Genomic DNA, 27471 nt, shown 5'->3' on the forward strand with positions numbered 1-27471 from the left:
TACTCCCTTACTAGGTACCTAACCTTTGGGGTTATCTGGATTGTAGCACACATATCAAGGGCTTAAAACCTAACATCCACATATAAGAGAAAACATATCATGTTTGTCTTTATGATATCTGGTTTACCTCACTTTGGATGATTTTTTTTTTCTAGCTCTATCTACTTACCTGCTAATTTCATTTTTCTTAACAGCTAAATACTGTCCTGCTGTATAAATGTACTACATTTTCATTATCTATTTATCACTTGGTGGATATTTAAGCTGTTTCAAATTTCTGGCTACTATGAACAAAGCATCAATAAACATAGATGAACAAGTATCTGTAGTAGGAGGAAGTGTCTTTTGGATATATGCCTACGAGTAGTATAGCTGTATCTTGAGGTAGATCAAGCTCAGCTTTCTGAGGAATCACCACACCTATTTCCACAGTGGTTGTACCAGTCTGCACTCTCACCAGGAATGAGTGAGTACCCACCTTTCTCCGCATCCTTGCCAGCACGTGCTATTATTTGTTTTATTGATCTTGGCCATTCTGACCAGGGTAATATGAAATCTCAAAATTGTTTTAATTTGTATTTCCCTTATGGCTAAAGATGTTGAACATTTCTTTAAGTTTCATCTAATTGCGCTTCATCTTTGGAGAACACTCTGCTTAGTTCTGTACCCTCTTAATTCGGTTATTTGTGTTCTTGATATTCAGGGTTTTTAGTTCTTCATATATTTTAGATACCATCTCTCTATCAGATGTATAATTGGCAAAGATCTTTTCCCATTCTGTAGGCTGCTTCTTTGCTCAAATGATGGAGGCCTTTGCCACAGAGAAACTTCATGAGGCCCCATTCCTTAACTGTTGATGTTAGTGCTCTGTCATCGGTATTCTGTGTGCCAACGAGTTCAAGCCTATTCTGCCTTTTCTCTTCTATCAGATTTAGGGTGTTTGGTCTTAAGATGAGCTCCTTGATCCATTTAAGTTGAATTTTGTACACAGTGACAAGTATGGATCTATTTTCTTTCTTCTACGTGCAGCCATCCAGTCTGATGAGCACCAATTGTTGAAGATGCTTTAGTTTCTCCAATGTGTAATTTTTGGTTTTCTTTTCAAAACTCACATGCCCACAGGTATGCGAACTTATGTCTGTGTCTTCAATTCCATTCCATTGATCAATGTGTCCGTTTTTATGGCAGTACTATGCTGTTTTGATTACTGAAGCTCTGCAATACAACTTGAAATATGCGATGGTGATTCCTCCAAAAGTTCTTTCATTATTGGGATTTTTTTTTTTTGCCATCCTGTTTTTTTTTGTTGTTGTTGTTGTTGTTTGGTCTTGTTTTGTTTTTTTGGTGTGCGTGTGTATTTCCATATGGAGTTGAAGATAGTTGGTTCAATTTCTTTGAACTGTGTTGGAATTTTAATGAGGATTGTGTTGAATCTGTGGATTGCTTTCGGGATCATTGTCACATTCACAATATTAATATTAAACCATGAGCATGGGAGTTCTTTCTATCTTCTGGTGTTTCCTTCATTTGTTTTTTCTTCAGTGTCTTAAAGTTTTTATTTATACAAGTCTTTTTTTTTGTTTTGTTGGTTGTTGTTGTTTTGTTTTGTTTTTTTTCTTAGTCATCCATAATACAGCAGTTTATTTCAGGAAGATGTCTGAATTCATCAGGCAATATATAAAAAAAGTCAATGGGTACATATTTTCACCTAATTTATGCTAATTTATGCATACCGTGACCTTGAGCTGACAGGAGTCCCTGAGGTAAAAATGCATTGTGAAAAATAATTAGAGAAAAGCTTAATTATCTTTGAGAATAGTTTGGTTTTGAACTAGTTAATGATACATGTGATAGCATTGCATATTAAATATATAAATAACCTATATGAAATCAGAGACACCGGGGTGAGGAAGGGATAAAACATGATTGTAGAGTAAGCCCACACACATGGAAGAAGAATTGGCTCTGGTTTTCTACAGCACAATAGAGTAAATCTTGATGAAAACTCTCTAGAATATATTTCAAAGCAACTAGAAGAGGATACCAATGTCATGAAAACACTTGAAGAAATCAAAAAGTTTATGGCTTTGAATTGATCATATGTGATATACATGCTTCAAATGACTGTAAATGTGACTGGAAATAGACCCCCTTTCTCAGAGGATGCCCATAGGCTGCTCAGTTCCCAAGTGGGTTCCCTAGTAAAGAGGACAGTGGCTATTTCTGACATGAACTCAGTGGCTGGCTCTTTGGTCACCTCCCCCTGGTGGGTGCAGCCTTGCCAGGCCACAGAGGAAGATGATGCAGCCAGTCCTGATGAGACCTGATAGGCTAGAGTCAGAGAGAAAGGGAGGAGGTCCTTCCCTATCAGTGGACTATGGAAGGGGCATAGGAGGAGACAAGGGAGGGAGGGTAGGACTAGGAGGAGATGAGGAAAGGGGCTATAGCCAGGGAAAAAAGTGAAAAGATTGCAATAGATAGACAGACAGACAGACAGACAGACAGAGAGATAGACAGACAGACAGATAGATAGATAAAGTTTTAGAAAATTTAAACAATAAAGAAAAACAAATGTGGTCCACAGCAACACCATACATGTTCCACTAAATCCTTAGTCGTTTTTTTAGGAGTTATATGGCTGTTTACCAGCCCTCCGAACTATTTATTTTTTTGCATGTAGATAATATTTGACCAACTGTCAGCAACTTTAGAATTCATAAATGCTTTGAAGTTATTATTTTTAGAGGGACACATTATTCCTATACAAGTCTTTTATGTGCTTATTAAGTGTAATCACAAGGATTTTGTTGTTGTTGTTGCTGTTGTTTTGGGTTATTGTGAAAGGTCCTGTTTCCCTGATTTCTTTTTGTCCTTTCTATATAGAAAGGCTACTGATTTTTTTGTGTGTTAATTTTGTATCCTATTACTTTGCTAAAAACATGCTTCCTGGTGAAGTTTTTGGGGTCTTTTATATATAAAATCACATCATTTGCAAGTATATTGATTTGCTTAAAAAGCTTGAAATAATCACTAATTATAAAATAACTTTAAAATATCATCATAAAAAGTATTTATTAATAACCATGAAAAACAGAATTGAGTAATTCCTCAAATTATCCTGTCTTTATGCAATTAGGATAAAGATCCACACTGCAGCTTATTTAGAAAAATGACTAAAGAAAACAGTATATATACACAGAAGAAGAATATTTAGTCTTTTAAAAGAAGGGCATCCCCCAAGATCCAGCCATACCACTCCTGGGCATATATCTAAAAGAGGCTCAAGTACACAATAAGGACATCTGCTCAACCATGTTTGTAGCAGCTTTATTTGTAATAGCCAGAAGCTGGAAACAGCCCAGATGCCCCTCAGCTGAGGAATGGATACAGAAAGTATGGTTCATTTACACAATGGAATACTACTCAGCAATAAAAAAAACAAAGAAATCATGAAATTTGCAGGTAAATAGTGGGAACTAGAGAAGATCATCCTGAGTGAGCTATCCCAGAAACAGAAAGACACACACAGTACATACTCACTCATATAGACGTATAATATAGTATAAACCTACTAAAATCTGTACACCTAAAGAAACAAATCAAGAGGGAGAACTCTGGCTAAAATGCTCAATTCCCATCCAGAAAGGAAAAGAGGATGGACATCAGAAGAAGAAGAAAACAGGGAACAAGTTAGGAGCCTGCCACAGAGGGCCTCTGAAAGGCTCTGCCCTGCAGACTATCAAAGCAGATGCTGAGACTTATGGCCAACCTTTGAGGAGACCACAGGAAACCTTATGAAAGAAATGGGAGTTAGTAAGACCTGGAAGGGACAGGAACTCCACAAGGAGAGCAACAAAAATCTGGGCACATGGGTCTTCCCTGAGACTGATAGTCAAACCAAGTAGCATACATGGAGATAAACTAGAACCCCTGCACAGATGTAGCCCATGACAGTTCAGTTCCTAGTGGGTTCCATAGTAATAGGAACAGGGACTGGCTCTGACATGAACTGACTGGCCTACTCTTTAATTACCTCCTCCTGAGGGGGGAGCTGCCTTACCAGGCCACAGAGGAAGACAATGCAGCCACTCCTGATGAGACCTAATTGACTAGGATCAGAAGGAAGGAAAAGAAGTCCTCCCCTACCAGTAGACTTGGGGAGGGGCATGCATGCAGAGGGTGGAGGAAGAGAGGGATTGGGAGGGGAGGAGGAAGGGAACTACAAGGGGGGATACAAAGTGAATAAAGTGTAATTAATAAAAATAAAATAAGGACATCTTGCTACGTGAGACAGACAGTGAATATGGAGGATACTACTAATTGGGATAAGCCTGTCACAGACAGACAAAGATAGAAGGTCATATTGGTTTGAGATTTCTAAACAGTCAAATGCACAGCAGCGGAGATTAGAATGATGGTTGCCAGAGACTGGGAGGAAGGGCACAGAGGAAATTGACATTCAATATCATAACATTTCAGTCATGCAAAAGTTATCATAAATTCATGATACATGCTGTGCAGTGCATATAATTAATAATTATTATTTAATAATTTTATTGAGTGTTTTTTTAAAGATTAAAAGCAGCAACAGTAGTCATGAGACGTGACTGGAAAAAATCTGTAAAATCTAAAAAGAATGGAATTTTAACTGAAATATTGATTACACTGGGAAGCTGAGATTAAATGCTACATGTCAGGTACTCGGTGTTGAATGCGGATGCTTTACATAAGCAGTCTAGAGCAACTGCCAAACACACTGCACAGTCCTGCTCCTCTCTTACACTGCGGCCCTTCAGAGGACCTACAGTTTATACACTGTGGTGATCAGAAGGATTTCCTGAAGATCATTCTGTTTTTCCTCAGAAAATGCATCCACTGTTTGAAAATGATTCTACTGTCTGACTTGCTCACTTTCAAGTTTCTTTGCATATAAGTGACGTATGTGGGGACATGAAGATGCACTATGGGTTACTTCTGGCATTAACTGCAGAAGCTGTAACTCTTGCTCACTGACTGTTCAGCAAGTGAGGTGCATTTGTCACCTCGCAAGCTCTTGTTAGCACCACCAAGAGACTTTACAGTTGCAACCGAAAATGACAGTTTCTCGCCATTCACCAAATGAGATAAACCTGTCAAATTTACACTCTCTGTAACCACACACAGCAGTACAATAGTCAGAGACTATAAATCATTTCATCGTTGGCTCTTTTTTAATACACTTATATGTTTGCTAAGTTTGGTTTTGTAACAGTTTTTTAAAATGTGGTATGGTATGCATGCATAAATGTGCATACATAAATGTGGGTGTGTATATGTGTACATGTATATATGTGTTTACATGTGTGTGCATGTACATATGTGTATAGAGAGCCAAGGTTGATTTCACAGTCTTCCTTGATTGTTCTTTACCTTATTCACTGAGGCAGGGTCTCTCACTTGACCCCAGAGCTAAAAATACATCAGTTTATTCCAGGGATCTCCTACCTGTGTCTTATTAAGTGTTGGAATTACTGGCAGACCACATGCCCAGTGCATTTCCATGGGTTTTAGGGATATCAACTCTAGTCCCTGAGCTTGCCTGCCAGGCACTTTCAGAGAACTATTGCCCTGACCCTATTATAACAGTTTTGTGTATGTTATTAAAACAGCATAGAAAGAACCAATTTTTTTAATAAGCAGAGAAAGTTGGATGTTTCAGGGGTTTGGGTTCAAATTGTATTTGTACTTGTATAACATTAACTACTCAATATTCCTTAGAAATCAGATCAGGAAAAGATCCACACTGTCAGGAACTAAACCACAGGAGAAGGAAATGTAGAACTGAGTGACTCTGGGGAAGCCTCAGCCAGCTAGGGCTACTAACACACTAAAGACTCAGCATCTGGGCAAGGAGAGCAAGCCCTGTTCACTCAGCTGTTGATCTGTCCTCGCCGTCTACCCACTGATTTTCCAAATCAGTAGCCATCAGTGAATGTTTTTATTTCAGTTATTTCTCAACTAGAGAATTTATCTTTTTTTTATTTCTATCTGTTTATTGACCTTCTCTACTTGATGACATAAGTCATCATACTTTCCTCTACTTATTATTTATGAAAGGTTTCTTTTAGTTCTTTGACAAAATTTAAAAAAAATTTGTTCTTTGACAATTTTATATGTGTATACAATATACCTTGATTCTATACACCCCAAACTCCCGCATCTCATTTGCCCTGTATTTTGAAATATTTCTAATGGATGTTTTGAGATTTGTATCTGTCAAAATGATCAGAATAATCATGATTCTCCACACTGATTTTAAAACAATTAATTATTTTTTGTAATCGAAAAGAGAGTATCATGTAAAACGCATTATCTAAATATCTTGGGATTGCTTGAGTATGAAGCTGACATGCAGTTTTAGAATTTGTGCCAACAAAAGTGATAGAGAACTGACCTGCTCACACATCTGGCTGCAGCATATATAACCAGAAAAAGGAAGCCCAGAAACCCATTTGGGAATTCAGAGAATTTCATTAACTCTAAAGTATATTTCAAGTAGTATAACTTAAAGAACCTAAAACAAGGATACTGGAAATTTTTTTAACTTACCTGATATAAATAATCTTCAAATACAAAATAGTAATCATCATTGCTTGCTGTCAGCTTCACATCCTATAATTAAAAGTTATAAAGCATGGAAAATTACTCAAATGAATCTACCTATAATTCTATGCAACATTTGGAAATAATATTGCAATGAATTTTATATTTTATGTAATATTATAGAAATTTTCTAGTCAGATGTTAGCCTCATTACATAACATGGAGGCACTGGGAAAGGGACACAAGAACAACTCCCTAAAAAAGAAGACAGCTCTGTGCAGACCTCAGGCTCGAAAACCAGCCTCAACCTCACAGGGATAACACTCACTCTCCCTCCTATCTATGCCTTTTTTTTTTTTTTTTTTTGAGACAGGGTCTCATGAGGCACAGGTTGGCCTCAAACTCACTGTGAAGCCAAGCATGACCTTGAACTCTTGATTTTCCTCCTGCTTTCATGGTACAAAGCATCACAGATGCGCTCTAGCACATGGAGCCAATCAAACTATTTTTCAAGTTTGATATGTACTTTTGCTCACAGTTCAAGCCCTCCACAGAGAAAACTCTATTTCAAATGTTGTTAATGAAATGGGAAAACCATGGATACTTTTACTTACTTTATAAATTAGACTGTCCACCAAAAGATCATGCTGTATCACATTGGTCTTAAGCTGCTCATAGTACAGGATGTCCTAAATTTAAAAGTAAAATGCACAAACATTTAGTGTTAGTAAGGTCAGCCTTGAACCTTAATAAACAATAGTCAATAATAAAATTATAGCCATTAAGAGGTAGGGCTCTGTTTTACCCATTATTCACTTATCCATTACTTATAATGAAAACTAAGTAATAACAGGTGCTCAATAATATGCCTCTTTCCATCACTGATACCTAGGAGGTATTTGATCAGTATGTGCTAAACTGACTAACTATAATAAAGAATATAATATTTATGAACTAGGTGCATCTTATTACTCCTTTAACACTGTGAAATAGGTCAGTGAGAAAGAACTATCTCCACTCATATTTGAGGAGCTTAGGCCGAGAGAGAAAACTAACTCATCATCCAAAGCCACAGACTGCTCATTGACATGGCCCCAGTGTTTACGGCTGGGCTTTCCCCTTTGGCTTTTTTTTTTTTTTTTTTTTTTTTGAAACATGCTCTCATGAGGCCCAGGTTGGTCTCAAACTCACTATGAAGCCAAATATGACCTTTGAATACTACGAGAGCTGGTCCTTGGGAGAAGGCTTTCAGGTCAGTCCAGCTCAATTTCTCTAAGTCTTATACATCACAATTTTAAAACCTATAAATAGAGACTCAGGCTATTTCTAAGTACTTTGTCCCACCTGCACTATGCTTTTCTGTCTGCAGGATAACTGGGCAGAGCGGAGCTGTAGGGTAAAATCTCCAGACACCTTCTATCAGGGTATGGACTGCACGGCTACTTTCCAAGAACACCACTGGTTCAACTTTCCTCAGCGAGATGAGGCAACATTTAATCCACACCTCTACTTCTATCAGCTTTGTCATAAATGAGAAACGTTATCTCACAGTTGTATTCATTTGTACTTTTGAACCAACCACCTGAAGCTCCTCCCCTGTGTTTCCTGGTCACTGGATCCTCAGCAGGGACCCTTCACAGTATTACCTGCCTGCCCGTTAGCTGCTCTTTCTCTATATAACGTGCCAGACTCTTGGGAAGAAGGAGAAGTGTTACAAGCACTTTCCTTCAAGATAACATGTTGCTTGAATTTTATGGTAAATACTAACAACTCCTTATACGTTCCTTATGGCCATGGGTTTTCTTGTGTCAGGAAAGGCTTCCACACCACATGTTTATACAAATTATTTTTGGAAAACTGCTAATTGTTCATTCAATATCTATAAGGCTCTTGAACTTACTATTGTATCTGCTATCAAAAGATCTTACTGTTTTCTACCAGTGTAACAGTCAATTATCAGAATCAGCATACTTAACTGAAGTAAAAGAATAGAGTAAGAACTATTTAGTAATTCACCATCATGTTTTATTGAATAATAGATTTGGTTTTCTCAGACATTTAACCTCTACAAAACATGGTTTAAAATAAATGAGATTGTCCCAAATATTTGTTTTGGAAAGTGATTTTTTTCTTTTTTTTTAATTTATGTATTTTTTATTAAAATTTATTTACTTTGTATCCCAGCTATATATCCCCCTCCCTCATCTCCCCCAGGTCCCACCCTCCCTACCTCTTCCCCCCTACCATGACCCTCCCCTAGTCCTCTGATAGGGGTGGTCCTCCTCCCCTTCCATCTGACCCTAGCCTATCAGGTCTCATCAGGACTGGTTGCATTGTCTTCCTCTGTGGCCTGGTAGGCTCAGAGGTTAAGTACACTGTCTGTTCTTCTAGAGGTCCTGAGCTTGATTCCCAGCAACCACATGGTGGATCATAACCATCTATAATGAGATCTGGTGCCCGCTTCTGGCCTGCAGGCACATATGCAGGCAAAGTACTGTATATATAATAAATACATCTCTTTTTTTGAAAAGTGATGTTTTATGATGTTAAGGCATCCCATCCAAGAATACATTGGAGATCCTAGTCATGTAAGACAAATTCACAAACATCTGTGGGCTTCAGAAAAAATGATAACAACGCCTTCATTGTAAGGTTGGTATGAGGGAAAAATAGGATACATCAGTAAGCTCAAAATGGTGCCTGGAGGATTTTCTGAGAGTCACGCTTTATTGCTCTCTGTCTTTTGTGTGCATTTCCTTCATATGGCCTCTATGGCTTTCTTGCTCTCTTGATATTAAATGGTTTTGATTCTATTATTATAAACTAGGTGTTTTCAGTTTTGTATTTCAAGTTGTTATTGATGGTATGGATAAAAGCAACTGATTTTTAAGTATTTTATACAATATCTTACCAAAATATTTTAATTTTATAGCAATGTTTTAGTTTTCTAGGTATTTAACCATAACCATCTCAGGAGAACAGGACTGTGTATCTTCTCTAGCCAATAATAAACCAGTTCTTTTCCTATGTTACAACACTGGCTAGAACCTTAAAAACAATGCTGTATAACAGCAGTAATAGTGCAGCCTTATGGTGACCCTAATGAATGTCAGAATTGCTGTTCAGCTTGCATTTGCCTGTAGGAAATATTCTTAAGTTTCAGTACTATCATTTCAAGATTTGATTCAGACTGGCTGTTGGATTTTATCAAGGCCATATGGTACTTGTTGTTACTTTATCTCCACTAATATGATGATATATGTGATTTGAAGGCCTCAAATCAAAGTGCTACAAATCACTCAATGCCCTGCCAGTGTGAATTCAGCTGATCCAAGCTGGACAGGACAGGCTGCTTTTATTTCTCCCTCAGTGGTCATCTATGATGTATGTGTAGCCAAAGAAGATGACTATCCCTGTCAGAGAGGCAGCTCTACAGACGAGAAGTCTTTTTGACAGATTAAACTACATTTTGTCCTAGGATTTTTAATTTTTTTATTTATTGTTTTATTAATTACAGTTTATTCACTTTGTATCTGAGCTGTAGCTCCCTCCTTAAGCCCCTCCCAATCCCATCCTCCTTTTCTCCTCTCTTACCATACCCCTCCCCAAGTCCACTGAGAAGGGAGGTCCCCCTCCCCTTCCATCTAACCCTAGTCTATCAGGTCTCATCAGGACTGGCTGCATTGTCTTCTTCTCTGACCTGGTAAGGCTGTACCCACCTCAGGGGGAGGTGATTAAATAGCAGGCCACTGAGTTCACATTAGAGACAGTCCCTGTTCCCCTTAGTAGGGAACCTACTTGGACACTAAGCTGTCATGGGCTACATCTGAGCAAGGGTTCTAGGTTATCTCCATGAATGATCCTTGGTTGGAGTACCAGTCTCAGAAAAGACCCCTGGGCCCAGATTTTTTTTTCTCTCCTTGTGGAGCTCCTTATCCCTCCAGATCTTTCTATCTCTCCCTTCTTTCATAAGATTCCCTGTACTCTGCCCAAAGTTTGGCTATGAGTCTCAGCATCTGCTTTGATATACTGCTGGGCAGAGTTTTTCAGAGGCCCTCTGTGGTAGGGCTCCTGTCCTGTTCCCTGTGTTCTTCCTCTTCTGATGTCCATCCCATTTGCCTTTCTGAATAAAGATTGAGCATCTTACCCAGAGTCTTCCTTCTTGATTAGCTTCCTTAGGTGTACAGATTTTAATATGTTTATCCTATACTATATGTCTAATATCCACTTATAGGTGAGTTTATACCGTGTGTGTCTTTCTGCTCCTGGGATAACTCATTCAGGATGATCTCTAGTTTCCACCATTTGCCTGCAAATTTCATGGTTTCCTTGTTTTTAATTGCTGAGTGTATGCCATTGTGTAAATGCACCACAATTTCTGTACCCATTCCTCAACTGAGGGGCATCTGGGTTGTTTCCAGCTTCTGGCTATTACAAGGCGGCTACAAACATGGTTGAGCAAATGTCCTTGTTGTATACTTGAGTATCTTTTCGATAAATGCCTAGGAGTGGTATAGCTGGATCTTCAAGTAGCACTATTCCTAATTGTCTGAGAAAGTGACTGATTGATTTCCAAAGCGGTTGTACAAGTTTACATCCCCACCTGCAATGGAGGAGGGTTCCCCTTTCTCCACATCCTCTCCAGCATGTGCTGTCATTTGAGTTCTTGATCTTAGCCATTCTGATGAGTATAAGGTGAAATCTCAGAGTCATTTTGATTTGCCATTTCCTTGATGAATAAGGATGTTGAGCATTTCTTTAAGTGTTTCTCTGCCATTTGATATTCCTCTATTGAGAATTCTCTGTTTAGTTCTGTACCTCATTTTTTAATTGGATTACTTGATTTGTTGCTGTTTAACTTCTTGAGTTCTTTATATATTCTGGATATTATATCGTTTATATAAAGCAGAGGGAAACACAATCCTGGTGACTTTTGAAAAAATACTGCTTTAGAAAATGATCGATGAGCTTACACTATGAATATTTATTTTAATTTGTTGTTCATGTGTATGTTGACATACTGAAATAAAATCAATTATAGGAATTATTTCCAAAGGTAACTTAGACTGAAAATTTTCATCAATATTACTTATGAATTATAAATGCTTACAGGGAATCTTACTTTAATTGCCTAACAACAATTTATTTTCAACTGTACCTGCAATGCTTTTTGTTATCACATGCTTTTCCTAACCACTGCCAGAAAATTAATAAATACCTTAAAAAGAGTAATCATTAAAATAATAATTTTAGATCACATATTTCCATAAAGAAATATAAATATATTCAAATGCACTGAATAAATTTTACACATAAAGACAGATTTTACTGGGCCCAATTATTAAAAATAGCCAACATCCCTATAAATATAATTATGTAGTAATCCTGTGGCCTAATTGAACTAGCTAAAACTCAGACACATAATGAAATATACAGCAAAGCAACAAATACAAAATGCTGGGTGACTGCACGAAAACAAGGTCATGCTGATTCAGAAATTTATCTGTCCATAAAAAGTTCAAAACTACAAGCTAGATATCAAAAACACTTCATAAAAACAAGGTCATATTCTTTTCAATATGTAGTCAAAATGTGTTGGCTTTTTCTAATAAGCAAATTAAGAGGTTACTATAGACCTTATAAAATGATAACAGCACCTTCTTTTTTATTTTTATTTTTTTTTAATTTTTTATATTTACCACAGGTTATTTATTTTGTATCCCAGCCATAGCCCCCTCCCTCATTCCCTCCCAATCCCACCCTCCCTCCCTCGTCTTCTCCCTGCCCCTTTCCAAGTCCATTAACAGGAGAGGACCTCCTCCTCCTCCATCTGACCCTAGCTTATCAAGTCTCCTCAGGACTGGCTGCAATATCTTCTTTTGTGGCCTAGCCAGGCTGCTTTTCCCTCATGGGAGGGGAGTGGAAGAGCTCGCTATTGAGTTCATGTCAGAAATAGTTCCTGTTCCCCTTATTAGAGAACCCATTTGGACACTGAGCTACCATGGGCTATACTGAGCAGGGGTTCTAGGTTATATCTATACATGGTCCTTGGTTGGAGGAACAGTCTCATGAAAGACCCCTGTGCCCTGGTATATTTGGTCCTTCTGGCACTCCTGTACTCTCCAGGTCTTATTAACACCCTCTTCTTTCTTTTTTTTTTAAGTTTTTTTTTTTTTTAAGTTTTTTTTTTTTTTTTTTTTTTTCAATGCAGTTTATTCAGGAACATTGAACAATCCTCGGCCCCCGGGGAAAGCCAGCCCACAGCTTAAATAGCCTCTGGGTAGCCAACCCAGGCGTGCCACGGGGGCAATGCAGATAGGTCCACATAAATGGAAGCAAGCCAGATCCTCGGCCCAGCCAAATGTGGAGTTGTTCGTGACAGAGAGCACTCACCATCGGGAAGGTGGAAGGCGGAAACCAGCTCCATCTTTAAGGCATAGCATTCCGCAGCTCTCTACAGTTCCCCCTTTTTGTTTTAGACGCATCAGGCAAGAGTAGAGGTCTGATCTCTGATATTAGAAATAAATTGGGACTTTGTACAGATGTTCATTTAGGTGTCATCCACCCAAAGAGCATTAGACCCGTCCGATACCTTTTTCTCAGAGGCGGGACCTGGGGTATCAACCCGCATGCAATCAGACATGCTCTTCTCTGGGTCCAAAGCGGCTGACCCTGAGTGCAGTGCTTAGCCTCGCATCCTGAGCATAACATTTTAGCTTTTTATGGTAGCCAACCATGCTTGGGGAGAATGTCCTGCTTCAATGGCTGTAAAGGCCTGAATGATCATGGCTGCATCACACTGTTGTGAGACTCTAATCTTGCATATATACCACAGGCAAACCAAGGAGACCAACACCAGAAGGCCTGCTAACGCTCCCATGCCCGCCCATTCCTTCCACCCTCTTCTTTCATATGATTCCCTGCACTCTGCCGATGGTTTGGTTATGAGTCTTAGTATCTGCTTTGATACACTGCTAGGTAGAGTCTTTCAGAGGCCATCTGTAGTAGGCTCCTGTCCTGTTTCTTGTTTTCTCCTACATCCAATGTCCATCCCATTTGTCTTTCTAAGTGAGGATTGGTCATCTTACCCCGAGTCCTCTTTCTTGTTTATCTTCTTTAGGTGTATAGATTTCAGTATATTTATCCTATCTCATAGGTCTATATAAATGAGTGTATCCCATGTGTGTCTTTCTGCTTTTGGGATACCTCACTCAGGATGATCGTTTCTAGGTCCCACCATTTGCCTGCAAGTTTCATGATTTCCTTGTTTTTAATTGCTGAGTAGTATTCCATTGTGTAAAAGTACCACAATTTCTGTATCCATTCCTCAGTTGAGGGGCATCTGGGTTGTTTCCAGGTTCTGGTTATTACAAATAAAGCTGCTACAAACATGGTTGAGCAAATGTCCTTGTTGTATACTTAAGCATCTTTTGGCTATATGCCTAGAAGTGGTATAGCTGGGTCTTGAGGAATCACTATTCCTATTTGTCTGAGAAAGGGCCACATTGATGTCCAAAGTGGTTGTACAAGTTTGCATTCCCACCAGCAATGGAGGAGGGTTCCCCTTTTTCTGCATCCTTTCCAGCATGTGTTGTCACTTGAGTTTTTTATCTTAGCCATTCTGATGGGTGTAAGGTGAAATCTCAGGGTCATTTTGATTTGCATCTCCCTGATGGCTAAGGAGCATTTCTTTAAGTGTTTTTCTGCCATTCTACAGTCCTCTACATAGAGTTCTCTATTTAACTCCATGCCCCATTTTTTTAATTGGATTACTTGATTTGTTGCTTTTTAACTTGTTGAGTTCTTTATATATACTGGATGTTAGCCCTCTGTCAGATAAAGGGTTGGTGAAGATCCTTTCCCAGTCTCTAGGCTGTCGTTTTGTTTTGATGACAGTGTCTTTTGCTTTACAGAAGCTTTTCAGTTTCATGAGGTCCACTTTATTTATTGTTGCTCTTAGAGCCTGTGCTATAACAGCACCTTTAAATTGATTTAGTAACAGTATATAAAATAAATTATGATAATTTATTGCTGCTGTGATGTACCAAAGCTTTTGTATACACAGGAAATAATTATGCAATTAAACATTTCTGTATTTTTCTTTCTTTTTAAAGATTTATTTTATTATGTATACAATGTTCTGCCTGCATATACACCTGAACGACAGAAGAGGGCACCAGATTTTATTATAGATGGTTGTGAGCCACCATGTGGTTGCTGAGGATTGAACTCAGGACTTCTGGAAGAGCAAAGTAGTGCTGTTAACTTCAGAGCCATCTCTCCAGTCCCCCATTTCTGATTTTTCATTTAATTATTTTTATATACCATATCACTCAGCTAAATAAATGTTTAACCTTTAGTATATTTTAGTTAAAATGTTTTGAGCAAGTAATATTCTCTCTCTTGGAGATAGTCATATGGAAGGAATCTAGAGTGACAAGTTGTCTTATTTCACAAAACTCTAAGTTAAACTAAGACTTAAAAGACTTTCTAAAAAATCATATGTATGTGTGTTTTGCCTCTACTTATGGTTGTATACCAGAAGAAGGTAATGGAGTCCTTGGGAGTGGGGTTACAGACAGTTTTATGAGCCACCAGTTGAGTTCAGGGAATCAAACTCTGTTCCTTGGGAGAGCAGCCAGTGCTATTAACTGTTGGGCCATTTCTCCAGCACCAAGACTGGATACCAAGTGATACAGGCACAAATTCAGATAAAGTTCTTGGAGGGCGAGATAAGCTACCCTTCCCTAGAATCACCACTGTGCAATGTATTTCATTATAACGTAGACAGTGAGATATGTTATAGTCCCTTTATTTATCCAAAACAAAATATCTAATAGTAAATTAAAGGTAAGTACTATTTTTCACACTATTGTAGTTCCTCAATATTTAAAAAAACATTCACTAAACCAGTTTTAAGGCTGCCTGGCACCTCAGAGCAATGAGAGAGTGAGAGGGAACTATCCATGCCCTTCTAAGAAGCCCTACTCCCCCATGAAGAGATAAAAAGAGAAAAAAAAAACTAAGAAAAGGATAAATTAAAATAAAGATCAAGATAATTCCAAGGACAAACTAGGCAATAGTATCAAGTACAGTAGCTACTTGTTACTTAAAAGTCTAGCCTTGCCCTGTTCACTATATAATAGACTTTTGTTTAAGATGCAGCTTTGAAAAGAAAAGAGAATGGGGAAAGAGCTAGGGAAAACACAGACTCTACAATTCACTTTTATTATTTTTTTCTTTCCAATTCTTTTATTCTTTTTTTATTTTTTTAATTACACTTTATTCACTTTGTATCCCCCCATTAGCCCCTCCCTTTTCCCCCTCTATCCCACCCTCCCTCCCCCTTCTTCATGCATGCCCTTCCCTCAGTCCACTGATAGGGGAGGTCCTCCTCTCCTTTCTTCTGATCTTAGTCTATCAGATCACATCAGGAGTGGCTGCATTGTCATCTTCTGTGGCCTGGTAAGGCTGCTCCCCCCTCAGGGGGGATCAAAGAGCAGGCCAATCAGATTATGTCAGAGGCAGTCCCTCTTCCCATTACTATGGAACCCACTTGGACACTGAGCTGCCATGGGCTACATCTGTGCAGAGGTTCTAGGTTATCTCCATGCCTGGTACTTGGTTGGAGTATGAGTCTCTGGGAAGATCCCTGTGTTCAAATTTTCTGGTTCTGTTGCTCTCCTTGTGGAGTTCCTGTCCTCTCCAGAAAAAAATAAATAAATAAAAAATAAAACATTTCTATGTTGTGTTTTCTTCCGGTAAATCTAAGGAAGGCACTTTGTCCAAAAGAAGGTACTAGTTTCGATATTTTTCTCTTATGTACCCTCTTTCATCATTTAAACAGAAACCATCTGGCAACAGTTTTTGTTTGTTTGTTTGTTTGTTTGTTTTTTCTAGTGAGAGCATTTTCACAACCTCATCTAACCAAGTTTCTTCTTTGCCTATTAATCACCATTGAGTATCTTTGTCATGGTTGAGCTTGTTTTATTTGTCTTTATCTCATTATTTGCTTGTTTTCATCATGTGATGCGACGTGATGTGGAGGGAGAGGGAAGCAACTAAACTACAAACTTAATTTGAGAATTCTGGTATCCAAAGAGAAGGACCAGCAACTCTGCCATGAAAAAAAAACAAAAACAAAACAAAACAAAACAAAACAAAAAAAAACAAAACAAGAATCAGAGGTGCCTGGGAACAAAAGTGACAAATAGTAAGATCTCACTTTTATTCTTAAAGGAGAGGATGTGCAGGGATTCCTCCAGGCTCGCACATGCAATGAGTATACAGAGAGACGGCTATACTGAGACAGTTGTTTTCTGTAGTAGGGTCTGTTCATCTCACTGGCTTAGACAGCATTCCCTAAGAAAGAATTTGATAACCATAAGGATAGCCCTATTAATTCTTCATCTATCATTAGACTTTTCAAGCATTAAATAAGTTGCGGGTTGGAGTGATAGCTCAGCACTTAGGAGCACTGCAGTTCAACCACCGGGCTAGAAATCCCGTGCCAGGGGACCAACACTTGGTGTAGGCCTCCGAGGGAACTGACGGTACATGGTGCACACACGTAGACAAACGCCTATTCATGACTAACATTAAAGAAAATAATTAAATAAAGATTCATTAATTCAACACGTATTTCCTGGCCATATTTTATGTGCTCCTTTTTTCTTTTGCCACAGCTATCAAAACAGAAAAAAATAGTTGTTAAAATTTGTTGGTTAAATATCTAATGAGAAAGTTCTAATGTCAGTTTGGGTGCCAGGCAGGTTTTCTGGAGAAGAGGACATAACAGACTTTTACACAAAGTCCACATCATGTGCAAAGAAAGACTAAAAGTTTAACTTTAGTACACAAACATTCTGCTATATTCTGTGAAAAGTGGGAATTGATATAGCCTTAGTCCCAAACAGAATACCTGTAATTTATATCTTACAGAACACTAAATCAATTTATCAATATATTTGCTCAACTATGTTCATAGCAGTTTAATTCGTAATAGCCAGAATCTGGAAACAACCTAGATGTCCCTCAACTGAAGAATAGATAAAGAAACTGTGGTGCATTTACACAATGGAATACTACTCAGCTATTAAAAACAAGGAAATCATGAAATTTGCAGGCAAATGAATAAAACTAGAAAAGATCATCCTGAGTGAAGTAACCCAGAAACAGGAAGACATGCATGGCATATACTCACTTGTAAGCAGATATTAGTCATATAATATATGATAGCCATACTAAAATCCACAGGCCTAAAGAAGTTAAATAACAAAGAGGACCTTAGGAAGGATGTTTAATTCTCATTCAGAAGGCCAAACAAGATAGACATTGGAAGTAGGAGAAAAGTGTGAACAGGACAGGAGCCTAAGTGGTTGAAGAGAGGAAACAGAATGGAAGGCTACCATAGATGCCCTCTGAAAGACTCCACCCAGCAGGGGATCAAAACAGATGCTGAGACTCATAGCCAAATTGTGGGCAGAGCTCAAGGAATCTTATGGGGGATAGAAGTACCTGGCGGGGACACAAGCTCCACAAGGAGACCAACAGAGCCAACAAATCTGGGCCCAGGGGGTCCTGCAGAGACTGATGAACCAACCAAGAACCATGCATGGAGAGGGACTAAACCACCTGTTCAGATGTAGTCAATGGGTTGCTCAGGCTTCATGTGGGCTCCCAAGTAAGGGGAGCAGGGGTTATCTCTGACATGGATTGTTGCCCACTCTTTGATCATGTCCTCCTGGTGGGGGGACATTGCCAGGCCACAGAGGAAGAAGATGCAGAGGAATGAGGCTTGATAAGCTGGGGTCAGATGGTAGGAAAGGAAGGCTCTCCCTTTCTGAGAAATAGGAGAGGGGAACAGGGGAGAAGAGGGAAGTGGGGTGGGACTGGGAGGAGATGAGGGAGCAGGCTACAGCCAGGATACAAAGTGAATAAATTGTAATAACTAATAAATGAATTAAAAAAACGAATTATGTTGAATAGAAGACCATACAAACAGAAAAATGTGCAAATTACTCAAATCTGTTTTGTAAACAGTTATCTTCAAAGTATTACCACAAAATATCAGCAATAACTCATGCTCTAAAACTGCTCTCATTCAATCACAAGCTTTATTTTTTCAAATAAAAGATGCTGACAATGCTGTTCGCATAGGGAGATTTAAGACACACTCACACACACACACATGTGCACACACATACCATACATATATACACAAACACCTTTTTTGCAAAGGTTGAAAATGTAGTTTCACAACAGAAATTAATGTTTTTTTGTTATCAATATTGTAAATTTGTAACATAATTACAAGTAATTATGTGGCCATTAGTGGCAAACATTTGTGCCCATTATTACATTGATGGATTCACATTCATTATTTTTGTATATTTGTCACAAATATGTGATATAGATATTATTAGTGTGTACATTCAAGTATAGGCTGAGGCTTGCTGAAATTTTGGCATTTTGCTCAGTGATATACATTCACTAAGACAAGGGAACTAAATCTACACCAGGTTTATATATTCACAGAACCTGTTATGCTGTAAGTATGATAGTGATCAGAAATCTTAGAAGAATGACTTTATACACTTATATAACCATTATACACAGGTAACTACATCTGTGTACACAGAGAGACTATCCCGGAGAAGTTAGTGTCTATGCAAGTTGTCACTACTATACCTACGCCCTAGACAGGGAACCAGCTCAGCTGATGGCGTGCTTGCCTTGCATGCATGAAGCCCTAGGCTTCATCCCCAACACTGGAAAACAAAAGATCTCAATCTATCTGTTAGTGGGTTGGTCACTTCCTTTAATATTCATTGCATTTCCTTAAAAAATGATCATGTATTTGGAAAAATAATATCCCTACAGTATCGGTCAAATTTTAGAACCATAAGGACAGTGCATATTTCAACGGTAGCCATAAAAGCCAAGGGTGGCTGTACATGCCTATAATCCCAGCACTTTCCGAAGTGGAGACAAGAGCACCAGAAGTTCAAGGCCAGCCTCATCTACATAAGTGAATTTGAAACCAACATGGGCTACATAAGAGCCTACCTCAAAAAAAACCAACCAATCAAACCAAAACTCACAAAGATTTCACTTACACATTTTCAGTTGCTCTTCTTTAGAACATCCCATTCTGTCACTGCTTTGCTGATCTGACTTAGAATTTTACTTCTTGTTTTACTACATATATTTATGATCACACTATTTACTAACAAAAATGTCTATCCAGATATTGATTAAATTCTGTCTTAAATCATGCCTTACCCTAAAACAACAACTGGAAATGAAAAGCAGGGTGAATAACAAAGTACTTCACAGCTGTTCCTCTTTGAACAAACGATACCCAGAAGACACATCCTTAAACTTAAGTTTGATCCATCCTGTTTGCTTCTTACCTCAGGCTGACTGGAGATATTCAAAATGAGCGCCCAGAGCTCAGCCCTCAGTGCCGTGGGACTTCCTTGTCTGATGTATTGCTGAGCAGCAGCGCTATCCTGCTGTGCTAGAACTGTCAAATGTATACGATAATCCTGTTAGAAAATTCACAATGCAAGGAGCACCTCAGGAATCTCATTATGAAGCAAAGTCTCAGGCTCTGCCCCTGACATACGTGCATTTTCTATTGTCTTCCTTCTACTCTCTGGGTTTTGAGACGGCCCTAGCACACAGCCCAAGGGGTTCAAGTCTTGAGCCCCCAGCTCCTCCTCAGCCTGACAAGAGCTCTCAGTGTTGAGATCACTGTGCTTTCTTTCCCACAGCTCCACAGATCTACAACTCCTAAGGAGACTGATGTCTGGCTTCTGTGACTGAGCAGAGCCTCGGAACCGGTAATTTTCATAAATGTATGCTACCAAGCCATGGCACGCTGTATTTCCACATACAGCACTAGACACGCAAAATTCTGCCCAATAATAATGTGGCCGAATGTTACCACACCCATTTTACCAAATGGCTTCTTAGCTCTACACAAATTTGAAATAAAATGGAAAAGAAATTCAAAACAAAGGCTAATAAACTTTCAACAAAATTATCCTTAAGCACCCATTTTAAAAAAAATCAGTATAGTATCATTTTGCTTTTGTTTTTATTTTCTTTAATTAAAATATGAACTATTCAACCTGAAAATGAAAAAAAAACCTCACAAACTAAAAGCAAACAAAAAATGAGACATACTATACAACCAATGTTTATATAATAGAACCATTCTCTTGTTTCCTTTCAAAGGGAAGAGGAAATATTCTACTAGACATGATGAAAAGAGACAAAGACAGCATGATAAGTTTTAAAGGGTGTTCTTTATCTGAATGTTTATGAAAGAGGCCAAACCCACAAAAGAGGTCTTTGAAATTAACATGACTTTGAAAAATTGAAGTAGGGACATTGGTACATGACAGTAATGGTCATACAGATCAGTCAAATAAGGTGCAAAGCCTTATTTTCACCTCAAAGGCAATAAAGGATTTACAGAAACAAGAAAATGAGAGCCCAAAGATGGGCAATTGTTATCCAGGATGTGGAGATCTGCTACATTTATTAAGCTGTATCATTTTGAGCCATTTTGAGGGATTTAAGAGCTCCATCCTCTCCTGATGCAGGAGCATGCCCTCATTAGCCCTAATGAGAGGTGTGTAGTTGCATCAAAGAGGAAGCTGCCTCCTTGATTGTGAGATAAGATTCTGCTGCAGAGTGCTTGACTCTCATGAGGCTGACGGATGCTGGTCTGCATTTCCTGTTCAGTGAGTCAGCTGTGTGCTTCACTTACATTTACTGAGACAGCTAACACACTGCATTTTGCTTCTAAATAAAGATTCTTGTTAGATTACCTGCTCAGTTAAATATTATGACTCTCCAGTGCTTCACTTTTCAGAGAACAAATTTCAGCTGAGGCTACTTCATGAGGACAGTTACCTAGAACAGTCTCATTTTAAAATAGGTTTTAATGAATCTAAGCTTACCTTTTTGCCCAATACGCACATGCTCATTTTCAAAAAGTTCTAAAAATATTGAAAGAAAATAAAATTATTAGTCACAAACATTATCAATGACATTTAGAATAAGAAGCATTTTTCCTGGTACTAATACTTCTAATTATTTTTAAAATTGGATAACTATATAGAAAACATAGGAATCTCAGGTTTGTTTTGTTGTTGTTGTTTTGAGACAGAACCTTGTTGTCAGGCTGGATTTAATCTCACAAAGTAGCCTGGGAAGGCTTCAAGAGCACAACCCTGCTGCTTCAGCCTTCTAAGCACAAGACACACACTACCACACCTGGCTCTGAAAACTTCAATTAGCAGCCTAAACATAGAAAAGCCTTTTCCTAAGTTGTTACAGTGAGTTCACACTCTTAATTGGGGAGGAAAAAATGGGAAAATTAAGGTTTCTTTAGTTAAAACAGAATATATTCTCATACAAACATATTTCTGTGCATTCAAAAAGAAGTCATTCAAAGAATTATTTGTTATTAATATTAATATTATAACAAATATTAATAACAAATAACAATTTGTTATTATAACAAATATTAATATTTGTTATTAATATTAATTCAGGGGCTGGAGAGACAGCTCAGGGTTAAGAGTAGTCACTCAAGAGGACCTGAGATCTGATCACACAATTACATGACACATACACACAGAAGCACATACTCACACATGCATGTAGACACACATACACACACTACATAAATAAAACTTAAAAATTCATTCAGGAAAAAAGTTCTTTGAATTAAAAAAAAATCTTGTTAGCAGCTTCCTTTATAAGGTGCTGTTTCCAGTCCAGCTAGATTAAAATTTATCTCCGCACAGCCTACCTCTTCTAGGTGCAAGCTTCACCTCCTGAATGCCATTTAAATGCTTTCGCTGGAATGGCTGCTTTTTAAAACGTATCAGTGATAATGCAGCATACTAAAATAAACTTCTGTTCACACACAAAAAAGAACACCACTAAGAGAGTTTGGACAAGATAGGTTTCTGAATACATTTGTAACATATATATTTGGCAAAAGACCTGTATCCATAATTTATAAAGATGGGAAGAAGCACGCAACTGTATGACACAAATAAGCCAAGCATTTGAAAAGGTTCTTTACCAACAGTGGTAGCTTATAAAGGTGAGGAAAAAGCTGCTTGACCACATTAGTCATCAGAAAAGCAATTGGAACCAATATGAAACATAGAGCCACCATTGTGGTAAAAACAAGAGACTGGGAATTTGAGATGAAAAAAAAAAATAGAGCAAATGAACCTCTCAAACAGAGTTGGTGAGAGTGTAAGTTGGCATGACGAGTTGGAAAGCTGGCGATATCCACTGACATTGTTCACGTGCACATGAGAGGATAACTGTCAGCTCACTCTCAGGTGTGTGCCCTACAATGTATGTGACATCAAGTGGCCTGTGAAAATATATTCATAGCAGGCCAAGTGATGAAAACTGAATGGCGGGAATAACTTAAATGACACCAACAAGCAAGACAGGCAGTAGTAATTACATATGGTGGGTCACAGTACAGAAATGGAACAAATAATTTTATAGTTCCTCAGACACTATGGACCTTATAGACAACTGTAACCCATGGGAAACTGACACAAGTGTACCGAGAATAATTCCAAATAGGCCACACCAGCCCTATGGGGTTTCAAGCAGGACAGCTGTTACTATGAGGTGTTAGTTGGCATCTGTGTACAGGGGTCTTGTAAGCTGTTGTGATACACTGTTTCTTGATTGGTTGGAGGTCATACAGTGTTTCAACTTTGTAATCCATTGATCTGCATAAAGATGGCTTGTGTACTTGGAAGCTAACTCTTGTCACTAGTTAAATACCACATAGGAAATACTAACCAGGAGGCACTTGTGTAGAGTCATCAATACCCAGTTGTCCTGTACTTAAGCCAAGTTCTATAAAGCATTCTTTCTGAAAAGTAACACATGGAGAATTAGCACGTATCTCAGGCCTGGGTGCATGTGAAAAGATTACTTCACCTAAATATCAACACATAAAAGAATCACATGTAAAATGAATCTGTTTCATATAAATACCTAAAAAAAAAAAACAAAAGAACAGTAATGGCCCCTAAACATTAAGGAACAGAATAACGATAGCTGTGTAGTGTAGATACAGCTATGCATCATTTTCACACGAAATAAACATGACTAAAAAAGTGATAGCATCTAGGAAAAATTATACACATAATGAGAAAAGAAATGTAAACTTTCAGTATTTTTCTGGTACAGGACCTTTGCTAATATTTTTCACTCCATCACTTTTTCCTGTCTAAAACTTTTTACTTTGAACCTTTTAGTTTGTATAAATAATGGCAATGTCTTCTTTAAAAAAAAAAAAAAATTGCCTTTTTCGGTAACATTCAAATCATATAGTAAGAGATGATACTGATGTATAAAGTTATATGTATGTTATATAAAACATGAACCCAGGCAAGCACATGCCGATGTCTCTCCCCTGACTTTTTTCCTTCTCTCCCTTCCTCCCCACCCCAGGGCCACTCACTCACATCACACGAATCCATTTTATCTAACATCATTGTCCCATATTACCAACATGTCTCTCTGTGTTTTCTATGATTTGGCATCTTACTCTGATGTTAACAAACCAAACATCGCAAATACCCAAAACAAACTCATTTTTTAGTAAAATTGAACTATTAAGTGCTCAGCTAAAATAAGGATGAAATTAGATTTATTCATAAGACTTCCTTCACTTATCTGGGACAAAAATAACATCTGTATTTTGTAAGCATAGAAAACCTCATACTGTTTGTACTATTTTATTCTATAAGAAATTAAATACTTCTATTAATGGTTGCTTCAATGCTTTATAACTATGTGGTAAACCAAACTTCCCTGTCCTTTAAAACAGAAATAACTTTATTTTTCCAAATCATCTGTTATGTAGGTTAGTGAGTTTCATGGTGAGGAACCATGAAACGGAGGCATTTCAACCAGTCTTCCATGTATTTTATGACGCTTCTTTCACTGAATCATTATTAGTGATTATACATCTCAGGTTAAGAATAACATTGATCTGGACACTAAAACACAAATCTAGGGCCAAAAACCACTTCAATGCTAAGTTCTGTAATAAAAATGTAGAGTTTTACTTATGACATGTGAGATTTGATGTCCAACTTCCATGTCATTGCGCTAGACTATTCTTCATTCAGCCTTAGCAACCTCCCAATTTCCACAAAATTGATCATAGGGAGTGTGCCTCCTTAGAAGCCTTCCTTGCTATTCCAGACTGAACAAAAGCAGTCAATAAATTAATTATCTCTTTTCAGCCTCAACCTAAACATTTACTCCCACTGTAGTAAAACTGTCCTTTTACTGTCCACCCTCCCCACTAGCCTGCAGTTCTTTGTGGATGACTACTATCTCCCTGGTACACAGGCCTGACCCAGCAAATACAGAACTACCAGTGTGTAGTCCCATCTGGCTACTCCACTAGTCACAGCCTCTCTTTAGAGTTAGTACATCTCCATTTCAAGACATCTACTTGAAACAGAATCCAATCATTCTGGGTCAGAATCACCCTGACATGGTGTAAGGATAGCAGAAACTAGTCCCGATGACCACAGACGAGGCCTAACCATACTCTTGCATGCTACAATACTGACCTAGCAGGCAAGATGTACGAACTGCTACAATAAAGGCATAACTGTTTTGGTGTAACTAATGACTTTCTGATTGGAGTTGAGGTCTGCTTCACAAGAGGAAATACTATAATTCTTGTCAAAATCCATGATTGGGAGATCACAGGCCCTAGGGTAAAACCTGCAATTGTTATTTTCCCCCACAATTGCTATTCTAACCAAAGAGAAGAATTTCCAGAAATGGCAATGAAGAAAAAAAGTTTAAGAAAAAAGACTCCACCAAGACTCAAAACAGACTAATTCCAGATTGCAACCAGAGCTTGGGACTACCAGAACATATTTTTGACACTAGTGCTGAAACACAGGCATGTCTGTTTTCTGTCTAGTGTCATTCTATAAATCAAAGTTAATATGGGGCCAAGCTGTTGCCTATTCTCTTCTGTGTCGCACAAAGTCCAAAGCTTAAACATCTAAATCAAATACTAGTGATCACTTTATAAACTCTTATTCTCATACTCATTCATTTTCATTCTTTCTCCTACCCTCTCTCCTCCCTGTCCTTTCCCTCTGCTCCCTACCTTCTTTCCCTCCCCTCCCCCTCCTTTTGATCTTTGAGTTCATTGCCTCATGCTCTCAAATGGCAACAGTAAGAAGTCTGGGAGCAATGCAGCAAAGATCTCCCTAGAGTGTGGGGGGCCACTGTTAAGACAGCTCTGTGCCAGCCAAGGATGGAACGATAAGGGTTCCCCAAATCTTCGCTAGCTTTTCTGGTATTCTAAAGTTGTAGAAGGTCTGAAAGCATAGTAGCAGAGATAAGAACAAAGGTCTCCCCATTCCATAGACTTTCACTTGATCCCTGTGTTAATGACTTGTCTTCCTACTGTAAATTGGAGGGTTCTGAGTTACTAGCTGCTCTGTGTCTGTATCTCTGGTGAGTGTGCCTCTGGCCTCCTATGGGGATGGGAAGAGTCATGTGACTCTGCACAGTGGGAAGGAGCTCCACCTGATTATCTTCCCAGAACCTCCATTCTCAGCCCTATGGACTGCCATGGTGGGCAGCCATGGTGTCTCTGATCATTGAGCTTTCCCAAGGTTCTATGAAAAAAACCATTTTGCTTCTTTTCTCAGTCAATTTCTAGTTAATAAAGAAAAGGCCTGCCACAGATGTCAAGAGGGAAAAACAGAAGCAGCAAATGCAGAAAGCAACTATGGCTTTGAGGAACATAAATGAAAAGGAAGTATGAAATCAGAAAAAGCGTCTTCCCAGTGATCAAGGCTGTGACCAAGACCAAGGGTGAGGAAAAAAAAAAAAGATGCCAAAAGGAACAGGCTATAGCCCAGGCTGGAGCTGGACTGCGGAGATCATTACTATACATAGGAACCAGAAGGGAAATAACTTTCTCCTGCTGGAGCCTTCCAAATATGCCTCCAGAACCATCCCTTTATTCACAAAATAACATGCAGCCTGCTGGCAAAAGGACAATAATCTGCTAATGCACCAGAGCAGAGTAGGGGATGTAGAGCGACAGATGATGTGGTTGCTGCATACTCGCTCTGAGCACACTTCCCTCTGGTCTGACGTCTCCCTGCTTTAGATGACCTCTCCATCTTTAAAGTTCAGAGTTTCACACAGAGGCACTGACAGTGCTGCATCCTTTATTATTCTGGAATCAGTAATAAAAGGAGTGATGACACTTCATCCCACCATCAGGAAATCTCTTCACAGTTCATTTGAAAACCAATTCCTCACTGAGACAATGGGTTCCAGAGAAAAGGCAGTTTCTCTTAGTGTTTTACCATGTTCTGGGTTTCAGGAAATAACATGCTCTCTCTCAAACATCCTTTGGGGGAGGGGGCAGCCTTGCCAGGCCACAGAGGAAGACAATGCAACCAGTCCTGATGAGACCTGATAGGCTAGGATCAGATAGAATGGGAGGAGGACCTCCCCTATCAGCGGACTAGGAGAGGGGCATGGGAGAAGAGGGAGGGAGGGTGGAATTGGGAGGAGATGAGGGAGGAGGCTACAGCTGGGATACAAAGTGAATAAATAGTAATAAATAATAAATTTTTAAAAAGAATGGAAAAATCCTCTTACAAATCTTATGATGTGTTCCAATCATTTTTATAGCCACATATCAGATACCTGAGTCCCAGTAAGCTGCCTCATAAATATTTGTTCTTTATTGAAATAATAGGCAAAACAGTTATAGGCCAATGCAAACTTACTTGACTTCAACACTCCAACTTGCTCTTTCTACGT

At 38.5% G+C, this 27471-nt stretch overlaps 1 protein-coding gene across 2 annotated transcripts in view; it reads right to left on the reverse strand.

The window, feature by feature from the left end:
- The window catches only part of Tbc1d19 (TBC1 domain family member 19), a 133026-nt gene that overhangs the window by 59980 nt on the left and 45575 nt on the right, over nt 1-27471 (reverse strand). For both annotated transcript variants that reach the window (XM_060365309.1, XM_060365310.1), the window contains 5 exons: nt 23443-23515; nt 21558-21596; nt 19998-20110; nt 7197-7271; nt 6589-6651 (listed from right to left, as the gene is read on the reverse strand). In XM_060365309.1, coding sequence (XP_060221292.1) covers nt 6589-6651; nt 7197-7271; nt 19998-20110; nt 21558-21596; nt 23443-23515 — 363 coding nt within the window. The remainder of the gene's footprint in view (nt 1-6588; nt 6652-7196; nt 7272-19997; nt 20111-21557; nt 21597-23442; nt 23516-27471) is intronic.

The sequence above is a fragment of the Meriones unguiculatus genome, chromosome 12 (genome assembly GCF_030254825.1).
Source record: "Meriones unguiculatus strain TT.TT164.6M chromosome 12, Bangor_MerUng_6.1, whole genome shotgun sequence".
Lineage (NCBI taxonomy): Eukaryota > Metazoa > Chordata > Mammalia > Rodentia > Muridae > Meriones > Meriones unguiculatus.